The 18731-nt window shown below is 46.6% G+C and overlaps 1 protein-coding gene across 5 annotated transcripts in view; it reads left to right on the top strand.

The window, feature by feature from the left end:
- RNF214 (ring finger protein 214) overlaps positions 1-9626 on the top strand; it is a 190558-nt gene extending 180932 nt beyond the window's left edge. For all 5 annotated transcript variants that reach the window (XM_069224711.1, XM_069224709.1, XM_069224713.1 and 2 more), the window contains one exon: positions 6737-9626. In XM_069224711.1, the coding sequence (XP_069080812.1) occupies positions 6737-6802 (66 nt within the window). In that variant the 3' untranslated portion in view covers positions 6803-9626. The remainder of the gene's footprint in view (positions 1-6736) is intronic.
- The last annotated feature ends 9105 nt before the right edge of the window (positions 9627-18731 follow it).

Below are 18731 nucleotides of genomic sequence, written 5' to 3' on the forward strand. Positions count from 1 at the left end.
AAAAAGACAAACAAGAGTTTCGTCCCATCTTAGATCTGAGGACAGCAAACAAATGGATTCGCAAAGAAAAATTCAGGATGTTAGCCTTACACCAAATTTATCCACATCTACGTCAGGGCGACTGGCTATGTGCGATAGATCTTTGCGACGCTTACTTTCATATCCCAGTAACCAAGAAACATCGAAAATTCCTAAGGTTCACCGTCGGAAAACGCCATTACCAATTTGCAGTTCTACCTTTCGGCCTAAAATCAGCGCCAAGAACTTTTTCCAAATGCATGGCGGTAGTAGCCGCCCACTTGAGGAAACAGCGAATATTCGTCTACCCCTATCTAGACGATTGGCTCATAAAGGCCTCCAGTTGTCTCGAGACACAGCAACATTTCGAATGGACTCTACAACTGCTGCAAAAACTTGGTCTTCTGAAATCTACAGCAACACCTGTTCAGAGGTTGCATTACTTAGGGGCCATTGTAGATACCAGGCTAGGAAAGGTGTTTCCTTCGGAGGAACAACGGTTATCGATTCTCCAGAAGTGCAAACAACTGCAGGAAAGACCTCAAGCCACTGCAAGAATAATAGCTTCTCTACTGGGCTCGATGGCGTCTTGTATCCATCTGGTTCCCAATGCTCGCCTCCATATGAGACCATTGCAGGAAAATCTGGAGGATCAGTGGTGTCAACTGAGGGACGATTGGGAGAACAAAGTCCTTCTTTCTCCTCACACCCTACAATCCCTCAAGTGGTGGTGTTTACCCAGCAATCCCTTGGTGGGGATTCCGTTCCAACAACGGCCTCCATCTCAAACCATCGTAACAGATGCGTCACTGATCGGATGGGGGGCGCACATGGAACATCTTCGAGTCCAAGGCGAGTGGTCACAGAGAGAGAGTCTCTATCACATCAACCTGCTGGAACTTCGCGCAGTCCACCTTGCGCTCAAAGCCTTCCTTCCCTCTCTGAGAACGGAAACTCTCCTTCTCCAGACAGACAACGTGGCCACTATGTACTACGTGAACAAACAAGGAGGCACCAGGTCCAGAATTTTATCCAGAGAGGCTCAGACAATCTGGCATTGGCTTCTAGCCAGGAACCTGTCACTAGTGGCAACTCACCTGCCCGGCATCCAGAATGTTCAAGCGGATGCCCTCAGTCGGGTAATGGACGAGAACCACGAATGGGTACTACACGACGACGTCGTTCATTCCATTTTCGCACTCTGGGGTACCCCCTCTACAGACCTATTCGCAACCCCAGAAAACAAAAAATGCCAAAACTTCGCCTCCAGATATTACCATCCAGGGACACTGGGGAATGCCCTGTGGATAAGCTGGTCAGGAGCATTTCTTTACGCCTTTCCACCGCTTCCCCTGATTCCGGCGGTCCTCCAGAAGCTGTCCAATGTTCAGACCAAAATGATCCTAATTGCTCCGGAGTGGCCACGCCAGTGGTGGTTCCCAGACCTTCTTCACCGGTCACTCAAACCACACATCAGGCTACCATATCGTCCGGACCTTCTCACGAAGTTCAGAGGGCAGATATCTCATCCCAACCCCTCATCGTTGAGTTTGGCAGCATGGCTCCTGAGCTAGTGCAATATGGACACTTGAACCTACCTCAGGACTGTATGGAAATTCTGAAGGAAGCAAAGCGCCCTTCCACACGATCAGCCTATGCAAGCAAGTGGAAGAGATTCTGCATTTGGTGTTTACACAACAACATTGACCCGGTTTCCTGTGGGGAACAATCTATCCTGCCATACTTGTTAAGTTTGGCAAAATCGGGCTTACAACTGTCGTCAATAAAAGTTCACTTGGCGGCGATAACGGCATACAGAAAGAGTCCTTCACAAACTTCCTTTTTTCGGATTCCGATTATTAAGGATTTCCTAGAAGGTTTAAAGAAGGTTTTTCCTCCCATTAGAAAGCCTTCTCCTCCATGGGAACTGAACGTTGTCTTATCACGTCTGATGCTGCCGCCATTCGAGCCGATACATAAGGCATCGCTGCAGCATCTCACATGGAAAGCTGCTTTTCTGGTGGCAATCACTTCAGCGCGTAGGGTCAGCGAAATCCAGGCCCTTTGCGCTCAGGAACCCTACACGGTTTTTCATTCTGCGAAAGTGGTAATGAGAACTCATCCAAAATTTTTACCTAAGGTAGTCTCCGACTTCCATGTGAACCAAACAATTTCATTACCGACTTTCTTTCAGAATCCAGCTACCCCTGCTGAGAGAACTCTGCACTCTCTGGATGTAAAGAGAGTCTTGAAATTTTACCTGGACAGGACAAAAAGCTTTCGAAAATCACAACAGCTTTTTATTAACTATGGCCCAATCAGAACAGGTTTGGGCACATCTAAACAATCGTTATCCAGGTGGATTGTTTCATGTATAATGTTATGTTATCAGTTAGCAAACAAATCCCTTGGTGGTAGGCCAAAAGCCCACTCTACCAGAGGGAAAGCAGCTACTGTAGCCTTGATGAGAAATGTCCCTTTGGCAGAAATATGCAAGGCTGCCACTTGGAGGTCGGTCCATACCTTTACTAAGCATTACTGCCTTGATACAGACGCTAGGGCAGATGCTCAGGTTGGGCAGGCTTTGCTCAAGAATTTGTTTGCATGATTCATGTTTTTCTCAGTATTCTTATATCTACTCCACCGCGGTTATGGGGATGGGCTTGCTACTCTATTCAGTGCTTATGACTATACATGGAAATCCCCTACGAGAGAAGGAATGGTTTCTTACCTGTAACTCCAGTTCTCTCGTAGGGGTATTTCCATGATAGTCATAAGCAACCCTCCCTCCTCCCCGGTGGAGTTGACATAGAACATGAATATTATGGAGGTTGGTACTCCAACAAATGTTTTGTTTTTCTTCATGTCAGGTTAATAGCTTCCAAAAAAGAACTGAGGCAACTGCCTTTTGCTGTGCATGATGGGAAACAGGAAGACTTTACTTTCTTAAAGGCACAGCTCTATTTTCATTCTGTATAATGGCAGCCTATGGGCTACACTGCCCTACATTGTTTTATTCTCATGAGAGGTGTAAATAAAATACGAGAATGTATTTATTTATGTATTTATAGAATAAATAGAGGTTTAAACGTGAATTTACACTACAACTGTTTTTTCTTCTAACAATTTGGTCTGTGTAGTTGTTCACATAGGCTGCACATTGTTATTCTTAAGTGTTTTTCACAGACCTTTTTTGTCAAGGAGCTGATGATTGCACTTAAGAATATACTACACAACAGTGCTCCGGGGTCCCCGCAGGCGCGCGGAACTATTCAGTGCTTATGACTATCATGGAAATACCCCTACGAGAGAACTGGAGTTACAGGTAAGAAACCATTCCTTCCAACTTCTTCAGATCCAACCCCACCCAAGGACTATTCTCAACTCCAAGGTAAGCGTAGCTTATCCAAACACTACTAGGGTTCAGTTCTTTCAGGCACTGATCCCCTTGTTCTAACCAAATAAACAACTCAGTCAGAACAGTCACGAGCCTCCTCGGCATATGGGCCTCCTCGGCATGAAGGCCTCCTACATTACCATAGTACCCCATGCCAAGCTTCAAATGCATCCGTTGCAAGAATGCTTAGTGCAATAGTGGCTCAGGCTGCGGGTCATTGAGAAGATCAATTGTTGATCGGCCTCCGCACTCCTTGCTCTCCGTAGTGGTTGAACACCAACAACCTGATGCAGAGGCAGCCTTTCCTCAACCCAGTTCCTCAGAGGATTGTTGCAACAGATGCCTCCCTTACGGGTCAGGGTACCCACTTACAAGATCTGACTGTCCAGGGTCAGTAGGAAGCCAAGCACCACGGCCTTCACACCAACTAACTGGAACTTCTAATGTTAAAGGCTTTCTACCTCACCTGATAAGCATGGTTGTTTTTGTCCAGACGGGAAATATGACAGCCATTTATTACCTTTAGAAGCAGAGGGGTGGACACGCTCTCTACAACGGTCTCAGCTGTCCTGGAGAATTGGGTTCTTCTAGGGATGGACAACGATTTTGCCGACCTCCTAAGAAGGATGTGGCAATAAGTTTGAGAGGGAACACCACCTGCAAGTCCTCCTGCACTACTTTCACATGGGCATTTCCCCCACAGATAGACCTGTTTGCAACAGTAGAAAACAACAAATGCCCAAACGTTGACCTCCAGGGTGCCACACCCACAGTCCAGCGGGAATGCACTATGGATGAACAGCTCTGGGATATTTGCCTGCACTTTTCCTCCTCTCCCTTTTGTGGTTCAGAGGTTTTGTCAGATGTCCCTCACACTCATCCTGGTGGCACCCACATGGGGATGCCAGCCCTGATTCACAACGCTGCTCGAACTCCCTCTGGTCTCGCACAAGAGGCTCCCCAACAAGCTGGTTCTTCTTATGCAGAACCATGGAGAAATCAGACACTCAAATCAGAGATCCCTTAAGCTTATGATCTAGTTCCTGATGTCATAGAATATGGGTATCTTAATCTTACACCTGAATGTTTAAGCATTCTCAAGGTAGATCACAGACCTACCACCTGCGTCTGCTATGCATCCAAGTGGAAAAGATTTGAATACTACTGTCTCTCAAAGTTATTGATCTGTTACTTTGTCTGTTACTTACTTAACTTGCAGGTTTCTGGTCTAGTTTTTAGCGCCACACGATTACATCTGGCCCCTGTGGCTGCCTACCTTCAGAATAGACAACACATCTCTATCTTCAGGGTTCCAGTCATTGAAGCTTTCATGGGGTGGTGGGTTCAAAAGGGCCATTCTTCCCCGGGTTCCACCTGCACCCTCATGGAACATCCACATTGTACTCACTTGACGCATTGACCCTCCATTTGAGCTCCTCCACTCTTGCCCCCTTCATGCTCTTTCCTGAAAGGTGGTATTTCTAGTTGCAGGCACCTCACACAGACATGTTGGTGAGCTTCAGGCACTAACCCTTGAAGAACGTTTTTTCCAAGTACATAGGGCTAGGGTTGTCCTCTGCACCAACCCCAAATTCCTCCCTAGGGTAGTGTCTCAATTCAACCTTATCCAGTCCATTGACCTTCCTGTTTTTTTCCCCCACAACCTGATACAGTTGTGGAATGGGCGCTCCGTACTTTGGATGGGAAACGAGCCCTCATATACTGTGTTGATAGAACCAGACCATTTAGAAAGACACAACAAATTTTGTTGCTTTCGCTGAGCCCTACAATGGAAAGACTCTATCCAAGTCGGGCATTGCCAGATAGCTACCTATGGGAACTCTACCCATTCCTCCTAGAGCACACTCTACTTGGAAGAAAGGAGCTTTGATTGCCTTCCTGGAGAACCTCCCTATAGCTGATGTATGCAAAGCATCTACCTGGTCCATACTTCCATAAAACATTACTGTATCCTAGCCCACCAACAAGCTAATGTTGGTCAGGCAGTTCTCCATACATTATTTCAATTTTCTGCAACACCCACAGGCTAGCCACAGCTTTTCAGGAGGACTCCAGCTATGTATACCTCAAACAGAAAATTGTACTTACCCTATAAACATATGTCCGTGGCATGTAGCGCTGTAGATTCACATGTGCCCACCCTCCTCCCCAGATGCCTGTGGTTGTTGCAGTATCTTCTTGTACATTTTATGCATTGATATCTCCGTATTTATCGCTTCTCTTCACATTCCATCCTTGCATGCCATATGGGAAAAAAATCTTAAGAACAGAGTTGATGGCCATGTGTATTATCACCAAGAGGAGAACTCACGTCACCTTGTGACTCGAAAGACTTCTTTGTAGAAAAACGACTTGCAAACATCTGGACCCAACACTAGATGGCAGGAGCATGCACAGCATGTGACTCTACAGCACTACATGCCACAAACAAATGCTTACAGGGTAACATTTTCCTTATCTCTGTGTCCTTTGAAGCTTCAGTGTAACATTTGGCTTAGCCCACCCTTACACAGTTTCCTCAGGGTTCCCTCAGAAGATGGTTGTCGCCTGCTCTTAGACCCCAGTGAAGTTGTACATAAGGAGTCAGCTTTTCTGCAGTTTTCTCATGAAAATAACAGGCAGATTGTGCATCTGCTGCTGAGAAACTAAATACAGTGAGGTTACATGTGATGAAGGACATACTTTGCAGTGAAAAAACAATTAGTGATTTCTCAGTGCAGTGGCAAAATACTGGTAGTATCTAACAGGAAAAAATGGGGAACCATACGAGAAATAAAAGGGAACCATGCGAGAAAAAAATAGGGAACCTTGCAGATAAGCACATTTCCTGTGGTGCTGTATGTATTTTTAAAGGTATTGGTTTTCTTTGTGATCCTCCCCTAATGATGCACAGCATTACTTAAAAATATTACAAGTTGCACACTTAATTTACTCAGTGTGAGTGAAAAGTGCACATTTTAACTTCCTCAACCAAGATAACATGTTAATTTAAAATATTTTATCTTTAGGTGAGTCTTAAGTTTCCTTATCCCTTTTATACGTGAAATATGCATGTGATTTACAGTATTTGAAAATACTACTGCATTCGGTTGTGTATTGGGAAGGGAGGGTTGTGAGGTGGCATACTTCTGCATTTAGCCTAGGATATCTAAATCTCTAGGGCTGGCCCTTCCTGCCACCTCAGAATTCCAAAGTTACTACACCCCCGGATATGCTAATTGTCTACTTGAGCTGCCAAGAACGTTGGTTGAAATTAGTCTGCAATGGTATAAAATACTGTTTTTGTTTGTTTGCTTCTAGTGTATACAGTTTTGGGCCAAAAGAAACCAGAACGAAAGCTGCCCCTTTTGCCCAGCTGCAAAATGAAGCTGTTTGGGGACCAGGATCATAGACTGCAGCTCAGTAACCCTATTGTATACAAAAGCGACATAGAGCAGTTTCAACTTGCACGCTGCTATAAACTGCTGAGCAGAGGGTCACGTGACATCCCCCTCTTCCCCCAACTTACTTCAGCATATATAAAATAAGCTTATTCAAAAACTTCTGCACATAATGCGGGTTTATACAATGAGAAGACTGTCGGACCCCTAAGTTCCCCTCCTGCTAATAACCTATATCCACCTGTGAGCACTCTTCGGGATCTCTATAAAAGATACTGTAAAGGTCCCTCAAACCACCTTTTGTAAAAGGTTGGTGCCAACTGTGACCTTCTGTGATGCCCTCATTAAATATCCCTCATCCCTGCTAATCATCCCTTTTCTGTCTTTTGCATAGTGTCTTTTGCATATTTTGACCACCGATGGACCACATGGAAATCTTGAAATCTTTGGGATGTTAGGTGGAGTTGGGGGGGGGGGGGGGGGGACAAAGATGGAGGAGTGGGGCAGGCAGTTGGCTCCACATTTAGATGATGGAATAAAAGGCAGTGAGCTACTGAAGTAAATATTAGAATAGAGTGAGGTCAAGTGGAGGCGAAAATGTGGAGCATTACTGCAGAACGTAGGGGAGATGAAGACCAGATGGTGCGTGCAGGAAAACCAAGTGAATGAAAGAAAATCCCAATTCTAATATGTGTCTTCCCACAGATCCACCATCAATTGAAAGAAATCGCCAGACGTCTATTACCTGTTATTGTAGCAATGAGTAGTACATGGGGCCAGAGCAGATCCAGTAAGGGGAATGTCACTAAATATAAAGACACTTCTTTACAGATGAACCATCCAGTGTCTGTTAAATGTGGTTCTTTATTCCATGTAACACAGACACTAGGAATGGGAGCTCACCTCGTCTGGACTTTTTCTTTTAGTTGTTCAGTAAATTCTAGTTATTTTGACATTTCTTTTACCCACTTACACCAGTGTGTCACCACACCATAAATACATTGTAGGAAGCAGATGTCAACTACTGACCTCACAACAGATGTCTGTGCGTTCTGGAGCGCAGTCCTAAATCTGCAACCTGCTCCACGTAACACCAGATGCACTTGAAAACTCTGGGTGAAAGGGGGGCAACGTTCAAGGCCACTGAGTAGACATTCATCCCATTCTTGCCACAAAGTAGATTAGCGGAAGGAAAGCGAATCGCTAACAGAAGGTGGAGAAAAATAAGTACCATTGTTGCCGCACGTAAAAATGCGAAGCTGCAGGAACAAAGCCCTGGCATCTGACCTATCTTGTTCTGAGGAGCTACCCAGTATAATACAAATTCCATTGAGGCCTTCATCTGACACAGAAAACATATATTGTTTCAAAAATCTTTGGCTGATTTTTTTTTTTTTCTTCGGCTTGTTCCTCCTAATGCGCCGGCTGCTGCTGCGCCATTAAACGTCCTAGCCCTGCGCAGTTGAGCATGGTTCTGTTCTCTGCATAAGCCCCTGCTGTTTCATCCCTTGTAACAACCTATTATAAGGCGTTCCGACACTTTCTGCCTGCTTCTTGACCACACCTTCTTGTGCTGCATCTTCCTGAAGACATCACTGGTGGCATTGCATGGGGCTCCATTTTCTGCTACTGGTGTTAGCATTAAAGCCAGTGTAGGTGGTGCTTAATAACATTTTAAATGGAATGCATCAAATGCAAGGTTGAAGAATTAATAGCAGGCGTGGCCTTATATGCAGCAAAGCTGACATCTAAGCAGGGTAGGGACGTTTTTGGAGTTGTATAAATCCGCACCGCTGGAATATTGCCACTCCCTCAAGAACGATACCCACTCCGAGTGTGACTACCTTCTCCATCTCATGATTCCAACATCCATATTGATGAACGACTTTCAAATTGGCTACTCCCTCATGGCAGCTTGTCCAACCCCTTTTCTAGCTCGCCCTCCTTTGTTGCGGCAGTAGCAAAGTTGCTGGACCTAACTATTGTCACAGCAGAAACCAGAACAGATGTCCTCTTGAAGGATGCCTCTTCTGCTGGTTAAAAACAAGAACGTCGTCGTCTTGTGTTTTGTTAACAAGTCTTCACAAGCTGATTTTGGGCTTAAGCCTGAAGCCCTTGTCTGCCTCAGCAGCAACTTGGTGATTCAAACTCCTACCAAGCAAAACCTCTTCCCTATCACTCTTCATTAAGGGAGCCAAAGAAGCTAGGCACTGGAATAGAAAGGTTTTTGCCCCTGGAAGTATTGTTGCCTTCGAGTACACCTCTCACAATATGTACTTTCACGTATTGTGGAATGGGGAAAAAATTGTCTTAGAGAGTCTCGTGCAACAAGTGCAGATTGCCTTTTAGTGGCTTATTTTGGAGTGAAATCGAGGTGTTCGATTATGTCCTAGTCCAGCAGTTCCTACCCTGTGGTGCGTGTACCGCAGCGGTGTCCTTAACACCTACTCAGAGGGTCCACAACTGTTTAGAAGATTAAATCATATTAGCAGATAATAAAGTACATGTAAATAAAAAAGCAAAAAATGGAAAATGGAAAAACTTTGTTAATGTGAAGGAATATCAAGTTAGAGACTAAAATTGAAGGTGGTGTTCTTAGCTTGATTCACGAGAGCAGAGCAAGTGCTGCAAACAAAATCTAGAATGGGTCATTGGTGAAGCACTGATATTTACTGATAAAAAGAGAGAATGCATTATCTGCAAAAAAAGAGTGATGTTTTAATGTCAAGTGTATCGCTTTGACTTTTATAATAATACAACACATTGTTATACATTTATGTATGAATTAAATAAAACATTGAATGTTTGTATATTTGTGTCTGAATTTGTGTGTATTATTTTGAAGTACAACTCATAGAAATTGCTTAGGCTAGGTTCCCCAGCTTCCTGTAAGGACGCAGTGGTGGTTCCGAGACTCCAACTCAGTGGGGAGTCTCCAGATTCCAGTCATGATTCAGTGGGGTCCACATGAGTCAAAATGTTAAGAACTGCGGGCGTAATCCATAGGTACAGACATGGTGATGAGAATATATGCCGAGATGGGCATGTGTGAAAGAAAACAGGCTCTAGGGAAAGCTCAAAGAAGTCTGAAGTGTTTAATGTAAAAATAGCCAGCAAACACCAAAATATTCTAAGACCAAATTGCCATTTTAGTCGATCAGAGCTTCGACCTTTGTTTAGTTTGAGCCTGCACTGCTAAAATCAGTACACTTAAGCATTACATTTATACACATTGCTCTCAATTTAATGAGTGGAGGAAAGAACTGAAACTACAGACCGACACTAGCAAGCAGGCGCTGGGTTCTTCTTGTGGTACGAATGTGAAAAGACGTTGATGAGGGATACAGTAAGCTAGGGCAAAAAGGCTAACTTAACTAAATCTGTAGTTCTTGCCTGGTTGCTTCAACCTCAGAACGAGGCTGCGCTTACTAAAACGAACAATCTTATGGTGCATTGTACAATATGGGATAATACAATCGCAGTCCCCCCCCCCCTACCCACCTCTCCTGAGAGGACATAGTTTAAGAATATTTCATTTTGTATGATCATGGCCTTCTGGGCTTCCAGCTGATCAGTTTTCAGGCCTAAAGAAATAGCGGTAGCACTGGCTAATACTTCAGTATTTGAGCATTATCTCTTGTGCCCCGAAGGTCATGCCTACGTAATAGTTGGGAAGCAATATGGAGAAGAATCTGCCAGTTTCAGAGACCTCACGACACACCCACACTGTTAAGGGGAATGAGTGCCAGATTGTCCATGACATAGACAACATACCCAGCCTAATCTCACGGCAGCCGGGAATATTCTTTCTTGCCAAAGATAGAAATATGCCAATTCCTTTAAATAATGACATTTGTGAAACAGCATGCTGGTGAGAAAACTTAGGGGGTTGCTTTATGATGAATGATCTACAAAACAGTGTTGTATATACTTTGGCTCACAAAGATAGTTCAGTTAGGTTTTTCTTGATGTTCAGAAAATTGCTCCCATTTAGAGTAAGCAATGTGAATACCATTAGACAAATAGTAACTGGTAGGATTTTAAAATTATTCAAGACCTTGCCAAGATTCAGTGAAAGTACTGCCACGTCCCAGGAATCGGTGCCCACAGTAGAGCAGATCAAAGCAAGTTTCATTTTTGCTGAGGGCCACTCGGATCAAAGGCACACCCAGCAAGACATCAGCAGGAAAATGAGCGCAGATCCAGCATGAATAAAGAGTAATCTTTTCCAATGATTTCTCAAGCAACAACAAGCAGGAGTTAGAGTGGCGGCTCAATTATAAGGACAGATGCAAAACAGTTTGGCTTTCCCACAAATCCCCATTTCACAGCAATGAGCTATCTTACTAAATGCTAGAAGTTGAGGGCATCAGTGAAGTTAGCAGGCCAGACCCGCAGAGCAATCCAATATCTGCAAGACGATTGCTCACCTTGAAATGGTGCTCACCTTGACCTTAGATGTCTGGCCCCTTTGCAAGAGTCCAGGCTACAGCAGGAGCAGATCCGATAGAGCCCTCGTATGGGGCCCGATGTGGGTTCTGGAGAAGACCACTGGCAGGCTTGCACCTGTTGTGCCATGTTGGCAGTCCGCAACACTTCACTACTGTTGGTGATGGGAGCACAAGATATGGGCACCTCCGGTGGGGCTACAGGGAGTACTGCCTCTGATTGATTTAGATGAAGACCCAATCCCTGGGGAGAAAGGTGTGGCATACTTCACAAGGACAGTCAGATAATGCAGATTGAACCTGAGATCCGAAACTGTAGAGACAGCAAATAGATTATCAGCAGTATTTGTGGACAGTATTACCTTTTCATTGTGGGTTCTAACTTAGCTCCTAAGGTGGATGGGTTTGAAGACAACATTACAGGGTGACCCATAACTCTCTCATAGGGGTTCAGTCTCGTTCTTTGTGTTGGGTTGGCCCTGATGGACCACAGTGGTAGAGACAAGGCATTGGGACACTTCTGTTGTGTCTCAGAGCAGATCTGTGCTGTCTTATTCTTAAGAGTGCACTTCGAGTCACCGGAGGCGGCTTGGGACTGGCTTACGGAGGAGCACCGAGTGGCCTGGAAGAGTTCCTCTGGGTCGCACGGGGAGAGGCAGGCGCCTGCTCCCGATGGTTCCCCCCCCCAGGGCCGGGCGGGGCACAGGCAGACCAGGTCCCGCAGGAGGAGGCGGAGCGGCCCGCGTGGAGGGTCGACAGAGGACGATCGGGCGGGCCTGAACCAACCAGTGTAGGGGGCTACTCCAGAGGTCCTTGGAAGCGGGGATCAGGTGCCGGCCCAGGAAGGCGAGCGCCTCAGCCAGTCCCCTCGGATTTCTTGTGGCTGATCTCTGGGGGCTCCGTCCCGGCGGAGAGTCTGGGTGTCGATGTTTGTACGACATTGGTTTTGGGGCGGCAGAGGGCCGTATTGCAATTCTCCGACATACAGAAGGGGTCCAACACTCCACGCTTACAAATGACAACCTGTATTTACAGTTCTGGGTGACAGATGCTTCGGGGTTGGAAGTATGGGGTGGGGGCAGTTGGGGGGCAAAGGGGGAGTGTTCGTAAATTGTTGCTTACGTTTGGGCACATATCACGGTTTTCCATGTTTGGTCCACTGGTCACAAAGGGAGGTTAAGGCAGGGGCACGGCACGGGAAGCTCTCATATAGGTATCTACACTGGATCAGTCTAAACGGGTCCTCTCATGGAATGTGAATGGGCTCTTAGATAAAATTAAACGGTCTGCAGTGTTTTTCTCCATCCGCAGGTCTACACCATCCGTGGTTATGCTCCAGGAAACTCATCTGTTTAAGTACTAGGTGCCCGGTGCTTATGAGGGGGGTACGACAGAGTATCATGCCGGATTTTTCAGGGGCTCGAGAGGAATGGTGATCTTGCAGCACCGTTCCTTGCCGCTAGTGGTGGCGGATTCCAGGTCTGATCCGCAGGGGCGATATGTGGTGGTGTCCGGTCTGCTTGGTGGGTGCACAATTAATCTCCTAAGTATTTACGCCCCTCCAGGGGCGCAAGAGCAGTTTTTTATGTCCCTTGGGGAGGTGGTGGCAGGACCTCCTCCAGGTCTGACCGTGTTGGGTGTGGACTTTAACTCCGTAGTGGAACCTGTGGTTGACGTCATGGGGCCCCTGTCCCTGAGTTGCAGAGTGGGGGGGTCCAGTTTGCAAAGATGTATGGATGGTCTGGGTCTTTGCGATGTGTGGCGGGATGTGGCACCCCCCTTTTGCGGCAGTACACACATACGTCGGCGGCGCACCACACGCACGTGCAAATTGATCTCTTTCTAGCAACGCCCTCGATGTACCCCGATTCAAGGGCATGGAGATCCTTCCGCATGGGGTATCGGATCATGCACCGCTCCTCCTTCGTTTAGACGGAGGGAGTCCTGGAAATGGACCGGTGTGGCGACTCAACACCTGGTGTCTGCAGGATGGCGAGTATGCCCAGGAATTTGGCGGCCGACTCTCCGAGTTTTTTTAGCATAACCTGGGATCCGTGGCATCGCTGGGCATCCTTTGGATGGTCCCAGAGATCGTCGACGAATCGGGCGCTGTCTTGTGGACCCCGCGGGCGATTGCACAAAGCTTTGCAGCTTATTACCAGAGACTCTATGAGGTAAGGCCCAGACCTCTTGCTGAGACTGAGGCCCCATTGTTGATGGAGGTTACCCATCCCACTGTCACCGACGTGGAGAGACATGAGCTTGATGAGCCCCTCAGTTTAGAGGAGGTAAATGCAGCAATGACGGAGCTGGAGTCCGGACGGGTTCCCTGCTGAGTTTTACACGAGGTTTCGAGAGACGTTGGCCCCCTCCTCCTGGCAATGTATGAGAAGGCCAAAAACTCAGGGGTCTTCCCATCAACATGGATGAGGCCACTAACGTGGTGATCCCAAAGACAAGGCCCCTCTCGCGGGATTGCTCAGTCTACCGCCCCATATCGCTCCTCAATACGGAGCTGAAGATTTTCTCTACAGTATTGGCCCGGAGATTGAAAAGGGTGTTGCCCGCGTTGGTTCACCTGGACCAGTGCGGTTTCATGCCTGCCAGAAGTCCTCATCACTGTATCAGGCGTTTGCACGTAGCCCTGGCCCACAGGGCTCTTCTTACTCCTCCACTGGCGCTCCTGCTGGTGGACTTTGAAAAAGCATTTGATACGGTAGATTAGTCATAACTACGTGGTGTCCTTGCGAGGATGGGGTTTGGGCCACGGTTCCGTGCGTTGGTGGGCCTCCTTTATTCTACCCCGTCAGCCCAGGTGCAGGCCAATGGGGCGGTCTCGGATCGGTTCCCTATCCGCAGGGGGACCCGCCAGGGTTGTCCCCTCTCCCCGCTCCTCTTCGGCTTGGCGATGGAGCTGCTGGTGAAACTAATTTGGGAGGATCCCCTGGTCGAGGGATGGTCGTGGCCTACCGGGAGGGAGGACCGCATAGCGTTGTATGCGGACGATGTCCTTTTGTACATGGCTAACCCGGCCAGTAGTGGCCCCAGGGTGATGCAGCTTCTGGGGCTGTTTGTAGAAGCGTCAAGCCTTGTGGTTAATCCTAGCAAATCTTTATTGATCCCGCTCAACCACCCTTGGGATTGCTACGACTGGCAGCACAGCATTCCTATCAAACGAAACAGCTTCTGGTATTTGGGGGATCCACATAGCTCTGTTTCTGGAGCTGGCATGGTCCCTAAGTGTCAAGCCTCTGGTCAGGCAGGTCAGGGAGGACCTCCAGAGATGGAGATCCCTTCCGCTCAATATCCTCGGGCGGATCGCACTTTGAGATGATGGTCCTCCCCAGGTTTCTTTACCTACTTCAAAACTTCCCTTATCAAGTACCCAGATGGTGGTTCGCCGACATGGACCGGCGGCACAACAGTTTTTGTGGCACGGGTCCTGTCTGCATGTGGTGCTTCGGGTCTGTCAGCAGGATGTCTACGAGGGCGGAATGGGGATGTCCAACCTTCACCTTTATCACTTGGCAATGCACCTGCTGGTAATTAACGACTGGCTGGGGGGTGGATGGTTGGACCCCACCTATCAGCTGGAGCTCCTGTCCATTGGTTTCCCTGACTTGTTCGGGATGCTCTATGGGGCCCCTGTCTCCTGTGGGATTCCCGAGGTGCCAAGGGTGGTGCTTTTGGGGTGGAGGGCGGCGCAGCGCGCGTCGGGGTGGTGGCGTCGACAAACTCCATTGTGGCAGGGTGCATGGCTGAGGGAGGTCTCGGCGCTCTGGGGTTCCATAGGTGGGATCTTATTGGCATATCGGTACTTGGAGACATCTGGGTGGGTACGCACATGCGGTCCTTCCAGGAACTTCAACAGCTATTCTCGCTCAGTCAGACCCAGTTCCATAAATACTTGCAGCTCCGTCACGCCCTTGAGGTGCACCTTTGGGCGGGGTCGGTTCTCCCAGAATTTAGTCCTGTGGAAACCAAGACACTCATGGGACACCTTGGCAAAGGTGGGGTGTCGCGTATATACCGCATGTTGACTACTAATATATTCCAGCCACTTGATACGCTTCGTACCAGATGGGAACACTGGGTGGGTCCGATGACGGAGGAGGATTGGAGAGACACCCTGATGGCTCCGAGACTGTTGACTATGTCCTTACGACTGAGACTGGTGCAGACTTATTTTCTTCATGCAGCATATCTCTCACCTGGAAGGCTGCACGCGGCCGGCATAAGGCGGCAGGCGGAGTGCCCGCGGTGTGCGAACCCATCTGCAGACTTTTTCCATGTTGTGTGGACATACCCCGTGATCGTTGTCTACTGGCGCGCCGTGTTAGCGGAGGTGTCCAGGGTGACGCGGGAGGAGATGGAGCCCGCCCCCCATACCTGTCCTGCTGGGAGTTCTCCACGGGGCTGTCCAGCGAAACATGAGCGGGTCTGGGGGAGATGGACGGGATCCTGGGAGGAAGACCAGGGGTGAGGACCCTAGGCGTGAGCGAGAGGTTGCACACCCAAGACTTTATGCAGAATTTATAGGGATTGTAAGTCCAATGCAAACGATTTATCTGTGTAGTGCTCAGCCAGGAGAGGTGTATTGTGGCCAGTGGTGTTCTGCCGTGTTGGCTTTTTGTTTTAGTAATAAAATCAATAAAGCTGTTTTATAAAAATAAAAAAAAAAGTGCTGTGATTCCTCTTTACTTTCCTGCTCACTCATGGTGATAGGCACAATGGAAGTGTTGATTGATTCCTAATGCTTTGCAAAACTGCACTATAGCTGGAATGAAATGTGTTTTTTGGATTCATTCTGAAACTGGGGATAAAGCTCCTAAGTAAGCACTTAGCTACAGGAATAGCATCTGCTTTTGAAAAGGAATAAGCTTCTACCAACCCCAGAAATATACTAATAGCACACGCAAATAGGAGGTACATTTTAGCATCTGAGTGCAGGTCATCTGTAGATGGACAAAGAGGTGTAAGAAGGACAATGAACATTGAGGGTGGTCTTGATTCCCTTCCCAACGTTGTGAGACTGGCAAATTTGCCAGGAATGGCAACAGTTCTGAGCAATAGAAGGAAAGACGGTCACATCCTGTAGGTTGCAGCAATACAGATTGTCGCGTGGGCTCTGATTATCCTAAATGAGACTACTGGATTTCTAGGCAGCAGGATCGATAACGGTGTGGGGGACTGAGTCTGACCCACGTGTAAGGAACTCTGTCACCCTAAATCCGGTTTTTGCTTGGCTAACTAGCAGTGCCTCATTTCTCCCACGGGGAAGAGATGATTGGGCAGCCGAGCGCATGACATCTTTGGAACTTCTCAGGGAAGTCGTGGTCACTCAGATCCAAACCAACTCTCTCATTTACAGTATGATCTCATATACAAATGACAAAGGCAGTATAAGTTTTATATAATGTTTTAATAAAACGACTGCATTTTAGATAATAAGACGTGAACCGCAATAACCAGAACCATACAACACAGTAGGATTGAAATAGTCACCAGGAGAGTAAAACATTAGAACAAAGCTATCATCGTGTCTAATAGTTTCTACTCTCCCTCTGCTTGTTCTATTTCGAGCACAGCATGTTAATCTTCTAACTTGCCTTTCTGAATCACTGGGGAGACATCAGCCCTCATACCTGAGCAAAGGCCTGTGATCTTGGTTCAGCATCTGCAACGAGGCAGTCAGCGTCTAGTTGTGGTTCCCTGGTCGGAATCTCCCTCTTATGTGTATCGGGACAAGGAAGTGTCTTTATAACTAACATGTCAGCGTGATCACAAAATGTCCCTATGCAGGAATGCCAAAGACTAAACTCCTACCACGTCTATCGGCAATGTACCAGACTGTATCCTTGACTGAAGCACAGAGTGAACAAGAATGTGTTATGGAGAACTCCAGTGCTGAAGTAGGCTAAACAGTGTGATATGAATATAAAACAAGACCGTAGAACTGGCTATTTTAAAAATAACAGTATGAAGCCTAATAAAAAGCATTTAGAGCAAAGTGCACAGAGGCTCTAAGCTGCAAGCAAATGAATAAAATACATCCAGGGCAAAGTGCACAAAGGCCTAAAGCCTGAAGCTAATGCGCAAAGGATACGTAAAACTAGCCACACTACAAGATCATGTCATCCTTGCTGACATGGGCAGCTCCATCCTCCAACCATACAAGGTTGGGGAGTAGAAAGTTTTCTGTGACCACATACCCTGAGCTGCCTCTCCATACCCTTTCATTGTCCTGTGTACCATTCTGTTTGGTCCAATACTATTTCTTACTTTCATAGTCTCGCTCCTGCAACAGACATAGATCCTTTAGGGAGGGTAAGGGAACAAATAGGTCTGTACAACGTATATAGCAGCATCATAGGGTTTGAGACAAAACAACTTTCCTTGCCACTGAGTTAGCATGGACATTCCCTCAAAATGCTTCAAGAAGAGAATGCTAGTGTTCCAAACATTTTATAACAGCAACCTTTAGAGGTAATAGTAAAGCGTTCAATAGATTCTGCACATAGAAGCCATTTATTATCGGAGCACCTGAACTAGTCAAGAAACCTGTCTGCATCCAGAGAGGCCAAAAGTCATGCAAAAGACTCCAAACGAGTACTTTGAGTCTTATGAAACACATTTGCAATCTTTTTCTCAGCCAGGATGCAGACTCGGGTAAGGGTAACAAGTTTGGCCACCTGGTAGATCCCACATTAGGCAAGCAGCAGCTTCCGACAATTAGATATACTGTACATAAAGTGTAACCTGCAACCTGTTTACCTTCGTCATTTCTAGGATATAATTCATCCACAAAATACACTTGTTTGTTTTATGGTATTGGTGCATCTGTAAGATCAATTTGGGGCTTGTTCACATGCTTGGTTACCCTAAGACAGTCATGAGGGTCTACCTTCTCAATGTTGGGCATGGGAGATGCCAGGTTTAGGGTGGGGCAACAAATTAGGGTGAAATGGAAGACAACTGTGGAATTTCTTATCTGGACAACCTAGCAGTGGAAAGGTGGTGAGTTTTGGTGGCAAGGAGAAGAGAAACAACACTGTTGCTGGTAACAACAATTGTGGTGGAACACATTACAATATTTTCAGATGCTTCAAAAAGATGGGTAACGGATTATCCCTTAATTCTTTTCAAGTATGGCTTTTTTCCCTTTTTAATGACATACAATATACGTAGTATTTTGATTCTGAAATTATAATATTTTTGACCTGACAGTAATGGTAGATGAGAACAAACAGCACACATCTTTGTTTCTCAAACCTACATGGTGTTGAAATATAATAGTCACCATCCATGTAGCCTAAGGGACAATTTACCCTTTGGCAAGTTTTAACGAATTAGATGCAGCTGCACCAAGATGAAGACTGATTCTGTGAATCTGACATTTTTATTAACAAATTGTTGAAGAGAGACAATCCTAATTGATTACTTATCCTAGGGAACAGTAGTCCACTC

The sequence above is a fragment of the Pleurodeles waltl genome, chromosome 3_1 (genome assembly GCF_031143425.1).
Source record: "Pleurodeles waltl isolate 20211129_DDA chromosome 3_1, aPleWal1.hap1.20221129, whole genome shotgun sequence".
Taxonomy (NCBI): domain Eukaryota; kingdom Metazoa; phylum Chordata; class Amphibia; order Caudata; family Salamandridae; genus Pleurodeles; species Pleurodeles waltl.